This window comes from Entelurus aequoreus, linkage group LG05, assembly GCF_033978785.1.
Source record: "Entelurus aequoreus isolate RoL-2023_Sb linkage group LG05, RoL_Eaeq_v1.1, whole genome shotgun sequence".
Taxonomy (NCBI): domain Eukaryota; kingdom Metazoa; phylum Chordata; class Actinopteri; order Syngnathiformes; family Syngnathidae; genus Entelurus; species Entelurus aequoreus.
Window position 1 is genome coordinate 20,257,777 of NC_084735.1, and position 6,453 is coordinate 20,264,229.

The window sequence follows — 6,453 nt, forward strand, 5'->3', positions numbered from 1 at the left end:
ATATATATATTATATACACAGTACAGGCCAAAAGTTTGGACACACCTACTCATTCAATGCGTTTTCTTTATTTTCATGACTATTTACATTGTAGATTGTCACTGAAGGCATCAAAACTATGAATGAACACGTGGATTTATGTACTTAACACAAAAAGGTGAAATAACTGAAAATGTTATGTTCGAGTTTCTTCAAAATAGCCACCCTTTGCTCTGATGACTGTTCTGCACACTTTTGGCATTCTTTCGATGAGCTTCAAGAGGTAGTCATCTGAAATGGTTTTCACTTCACAGGTGTGTGTTTATGTATATATGTGTGTATGTATGAAACATCCACATATTCGATATAATATCACTTTCCTGCAGAACTTTGTTGTAGAAATCTGCCCCCGTCAGGCTTGTTGTTGTGTAAACAAGCCCCGCCCACTCTGTCCCACTCTGTTCTTGCCTGGTTTGCATGAAGCAGAGCTTCCTATGGTTACCGTAGTCACCCATATGTCACTCAAAAGTGCAGAATCTAACCATTGGAATCATTTCTGTAGGTTTAAAATATCCGGGGGACCGCATTTAATGTTAATTATGTTATATTATGCCGACTAGAGGTGGAGGAAATGATCGATTTATAGATGCATCGCAATTCGGAAATGAACGATTATAAAATCAACTTGTAAACATCACTTTTCGATTTATTTATCGTAAATAATGGGAATTTGGCTGACTGCAGCAAGCCAACTCACAGAGAGATCTGACCAGCTCTTTGTCATGTATGTTCCAGTTTTGCACACATTTAATATAAAATAATATGGGAATTAATTAAATTGTTTCTTATTACAAATGCGTTTTTTTTTAAAGTTGCAAGTGCTAAGCGCTTATTTAGTGAAAAGAAAATTAATTTAAAACTGCATCGATATACATAAATCAAAGATGCATCGATAATCGATTTTTAGATTATTTAAGATTCCCACCTCTAATGCCCGGGTAGCCCACTTAACCGCCTTTTTAATGCTGTTTTGCAAGACACGTGTCAAGTGACTTCAAACTTCACACCATCGGCTGCTTCTGAGTCAGGATCGATTGCTTCAGTCTTAATTTACCGGAAATTAGTCTTTCTTTTTGAAGGTGCAAATTTTTCTACAATGAAGGTTTCAGCACTGAATTATTATGCACTGAATTTTTCATCACTGAATTTCTAAACACGGAACTTTTTACACTGAATTTTCCATGCACTGTCTATCTGTGTTGGCCCTGCAATGAAGTGGCGACTTGTCCAGGGTGTACCCTGCCTTCCGCCCGATTGTAGCTGAGATAGGCTCCAGCGCCCCCCGCGACCCCGAAGGGATTAAGCGGTAGAAGTTGGATGGATGGATGAATTTTTAAATATTCAATTTTTATACACTTAATTTTTCATACACTGAATGTTTCATACTCTGAATTTTTCATACACTTAATTTTTAAACACTGAATTTTTATATACTGAATTTTCATACACTAAATTTTTCATTCACTGAATTTTTCATACTTTGAATTTTTCATACACTGAATTTTTCGGTACTGATTTTTTAAACTGAATTTTCATACACTTAATTTTTTATACTTTGAATTTTTCATACACTGAATTTTTCAGTACTGATTTTTTAAACACTGAATTTTTAGACACTGAATTTTCATACACTAATTTTTTACATTGAATTTTTCATACACCTAATTTTTCATTCACTGAATTTTTCATTACTGAATTTTTATACACTAAATTTCTCATACTCCAAATTTTTTACAATGAATTTTTCATACACTGAATTTGTTTACACTGAATTATTCATACACTGAATTTTTAAACAATTTTTTAAATAATTTTTTACACTGAATTTTTTTAATAAAATGTTTCTACTCTGAATTTTTAAACACTGAAATTTAGCTAACACTTTTTTTTTTTTTACAAAATTGTCAATCTAATTTGATGCAAAAAAAATTCATTTTACAAAATTCAAAAGGAAAAAAATTAGTACCACAACTTCAGTGTCAAAAAAATATTCGTAATAAAAACACAAATTTACCTTAAGCCGCTGCGAATTCATGGATTCACCCAAAAAAGCCAGCGAAGTCCTGGAGAGACGGTGTAAGGTCCAAAATATCTGGACTGTATTGTGTATTTGACAATTATAGCTGATGTATGTTCTTCTCCAGGTCTTGTAATGTAAGCCAAACAGCGACAATGGGAGACTGGAACTTCCTGGGAGGCATCTTGGAGGAGGTGCACATCCACTCCACCATGGTGGGCAAGATCTGGTTGACGATTCTCTTCATCTTCCGCATGCTGGTGCTGGGCGTGGCCGCCGAGGACGTGTGGAACGACGAGCAGTCGGACTTCATCTGCAACACGGAGCAGCCGGGCTGCCGCAACGTGTGCTACGACCAGGCCTTCCCCATCTCGCTCATCCGCTACTGGGTGCTGCAGGTCATCTTTGTGTCGTCGCCCTCGCTGGTCTACATGGGCCACGCCATCTACCAGCTGCGCGCCCTGGAGAAGGAGCGCCACTGCAAGAAGGCGGCGCTGCGGCGAGAGCTGGAGGCGGCGGACGCCGAGCTGGCGGAGGCGCGGCGGCGCATCGAGAAGGAGATGAGGCAGCTGGAGCAAGGCAAGCTGAACAAGGCGCCGCTGAGAGGCTCGCTCTTGTGCACGTACGTGGCGCACATCGTCACTCGCTCGGTGGTGGAGGTCAGCTTCATGATGGGCCAGTTCCTCCTCTACGGACACCGCCTGAGTCCCCTCTACAAGTGCGAGCGGGAGCCCTGCCCCAACAAGGTGGACTGCTTCGTGTCCCGGCCCACCGAGAAGACGGTTTTCATGGTCTTCATGCAGGTGATCGCCTGCATCTCCTTGTTCCTCAGCCTGCTGGAGATCATGCACCTGGGCTACAAGAAGCTCAAGAAGGGCATCCTGGACTACTACCCGCATATCAAAGACGAACTGGACGACTACTACGTCAGCAAGTCCAAGAAGAACTCGGTGGTGCACCAGGTCTGCGTGGGCACCTCGGTGGGCCGAAAGAGCACCATCCCCACAGCGCCCAGCAGCTACACGTTACTGCTGGAGAAGCAGGGCAACGGGCCCAACTACCCACTGCTCAACGCCTCCTCTGCCTTCGTGCCCATCCTGGAGGATCCGGGCGTGAAGCCGGGCGACAGCAAAGAGGGCGTCCCGAGCCCCACCGACCAGAACTCCAACAACACCAGCAGCGACACCCGCTCTCCGCCCGTCGACAAGCAGGAGGAACCCGAGGAGGATCTGGACTGCGCCGTCTGCGAGTATCCCACGCTCCCGGCCGCAGACTCCACCTCCTGCTCCGCCCACTCTGCCGCCGCCCGTAGAGCCAGGAGGCCGAGTCCGCAGTGGAACTGCTCCACGGTGCCGGAGGGCAACGCCTCGGACAGCGGCGACTCCTACCAGGGCGGCTCCATGAAGCTCCGCAGTGCAGCGGGGCCCCGGTCCAGGAACCTGCTCTCCAAGTCGGACAGCGTGCGGCGGCCCGGCAGGGCTCCGAGCCCGGACTCTGGCGGCGAGCTGAGCTCTGCGTCTCGACAGAGTCGCGAGAGCAACAGCCCTGCCGCGTCCTCGCCCAACAGGCGGGTGTCGGCGACGAGCAGCGGCGGCAGCAGCAGCAGGCGGGCGCCTACTGACCTGCAGATTTAACACTCATGTACGGTTCTCTGGCGGCCGTTTTGACAGGTGACCCGACCCACAATGCACTGCTCTGCCAGAGGGACTGGCTAATCTTTGAAGCAGACTTTGCGTACCAGTAGATATGTCATACTTGCCAACCTTGAGACCCCCGAATTCGGGAGATGGGGGCGATGGGCAGCGGGGTTGAGGGGGGCGGGGTTTAGTGGTAGCGGGGGTGTATATTGTAGCGTCCCGGAAGAGTTAGTGCTGCAGGGGGTTCTGGGTATTTGTTCTGTTGTGTTTATGTTGTGTTACGGTGCGGATGTTCTCCCGAAATGAGTTTGTCATTCTTGTTTGGTGTGGGTCCACAGTGTGGCGCATATTTGTAACCGTGTTAAAGTTGTTTATACCTCACCCTCAGTGTGACCTGTATGGCTGTTGATCAAGTATGCTTTGCATTCACTTAAGTGTGTGTGTAAAAGCCGCATATAGTATGTGACCCCCAATATTGTTCTCCGGGTGGAAATCGGGAGAAATTCGGGAGAATGGTTGCCCCGGGAGATTTTCGGGAGGGGCACTGAAATTCGGGAGTCTCCAGGGAAAATCGTGAGGGTTGGCATGTATGAGATATGTACTACGACATTTTTAAACAAATATTAAAACAAACTACTTTATTTTGGTTGTCAGAACTAGCAAATTGATCACCAGTTTTTTTTTTTTTAAATCAGCTCTAACGGAAAATAACTCAGTTGGTTGATTTAGGACAGACACTTCCTTTCAAAAGTGCAGACCTTTTGATTGATTGATTGAGACTTTTATTAGTAGATTGTACAGTACAGTACATATTCCGTACAATTGACCACTAAATGGTAACACCCCAATAAGTTTTTCAACTTGTTTAAGTCGGGGTCCACGTAAATCAATTCATGGTACATGGACCGTCCTCGTGCCAGTCTGTGAACGGTGAAAATGTGTCTACTAAAACCAGACTTATGAACAATAATGTTTGCCATGGTTCAGTCATTTTAACGTGTAAATGTGGTAAAAAGCTTGCTCGCAGTCAATCAAAGCATTAAAGACCGTTAAGGTTGCACAGAAATATGGGGAAGGAATTTTGAAATATTTTTTCATTTTTTCCCCCCTCCAAAATGAACTGTTGGCCACAAATGGGCCCGGGCCGCTCACTTAGGACACCTCCGGGTGTTATACGGATAAAATATTTTTATATAAAGATTTTTAAGTCTCTGCGTACAATCTTGTTTTGTGCAATGAAAATTTCTGTATATAATAAAAGCAAACCATGACCTTTTTTTTTTTTTATATTAAAAAAGTACAGGTTAAAAACATGAAAGAATAGACAAGCACTCTGAGAGTGGAGACCTGTGCCTGTAAAAAATCCAACAACAAAAAAAAAGTCCAGGCGGTGATCCAGATCAGCTCCAAAATGTAACCACTTGTTCCAAGTAATTAATCGAAAGATAAATTGAATTGTTAGTTTGTGCACGTTTCATTTGTCGCTTTTAAATAGGCTGCAAAAGTGCACCCAGACACGTTTATTCTGTAGGAAATTAAATAGAGTGAACCCTCCTGTGACTCATCCGCTCTCTTTGTCTCTGTGGGAGGGGGCGGCCACCTCGCATACACACACAGAGAAGTGCAGCTTTTAAACGTAATATTGTGAGCTATGATGCTAACTAACAAACAAACCCCAGTGGGTACATAACCTGGTGGAAGTAATCAAAAGATAAATTTAGTTGTTTTTGTTTGACGCTTTCAAACTGGCTGTAAGAGGGTTCACTCTTTGCATCCGTTTCAGCACATTCTATAGCAAAATCAATTACACAAAGTGAACTCTCTTGTCAATCATTCACTCTCTTTGTCTCTGTGGGAAAGGGCGGCCACCTCGCATACACACACAGAGAAGTGCAGCTTTTAAATGTAATATTGTGAGCTATGATGCTAACTAGCTAACAAATCCCAGTGGGTACATAACCTGGTGGAGGTAATCAAAAGATGAATTTAGTTGTGTTTTTGTTTGTCGCTTTCAAACTGGCTGTAAGAGGGTTCACTCTTTCCATCCGTTTCAGCACCTGGGTCTATAGCGAAATTAATTACACAAAGTGAACCCTCTTGTCAATCATTCACTCTGTTTGTCTCTGTGGGAGGGGGCGGCCACCTCGCATACACACACAGAGAAGTGCAGCTTTTAAATGTAATATTGTGAGCTATGATGCTAACTAGCTAACAAACCCCAGTGGGTACATAAGCTGGTGGAGGTAATCAAAAGATACATTTAGTTGTTTGTGTTTTTGTTTGCCGCCTTCAAACTGGCTGTAAGAGGGTTCACTCTTTGCATCCGTTTCAGCACATTTTATAGCAAAATTGATTACACAAAGTGAACCCTCTTGTCAACCATCCAGTCTTTGTCTCTGTGGGAGGGGGCGGCCTCCTCACATACACACACAGAGAAGTGCAGCTTTTAAATGTGACATTTTGAGCTACAATGATAACTAACAAACAAACCCCAGTGGGTACATAACCTGGTGGAGGTAATCAAAAGATACATTTAATTGTTTTTTCGCTTTCCAACTGGCTCTAAGAGGGTTCACTCTTTGCATCCGTTTCAGCACCTGGGCACGTTTATTTTATAGCAAAATTAATTACTCAAAGTGAACCCTCTTGTCAATCATCCACTCCCTTTGTCTCTATGGGAGGAGGAAGTGCTGCCTTTAAACATGGTAGAAAATGATCCGGATCAGCCCCAAAGTATAATCCTTATCTCATTATTGACAT

The 6,453-nt window shown here is 44.0% G+C and overlaps 1 protein-coding gene across 1 annotated transcript; it reads left to right on the forward strand.

The window, feature by feature from the left end:
* The first annotated feature begins 2,211 nt into the window (after positions 1-2,211).
* On the forward strand, positions 2,212-3,812 carry LOC133649647 (gap junction alpha-9 protein-like). The gene has a single exon (XM_062046287.1). It carries the CDS (start codon positions 2,212-2,214, stop codon positions 3,688-3,690), a length of 1,479 nt encoding a protein of 492 aa, XP_061902271.1. The 3' UTR covers positions 3,691-3,812.
* The last annotated feature ends 2,641 nt before the right edge of the window (positions 3,813-6,453 follow it).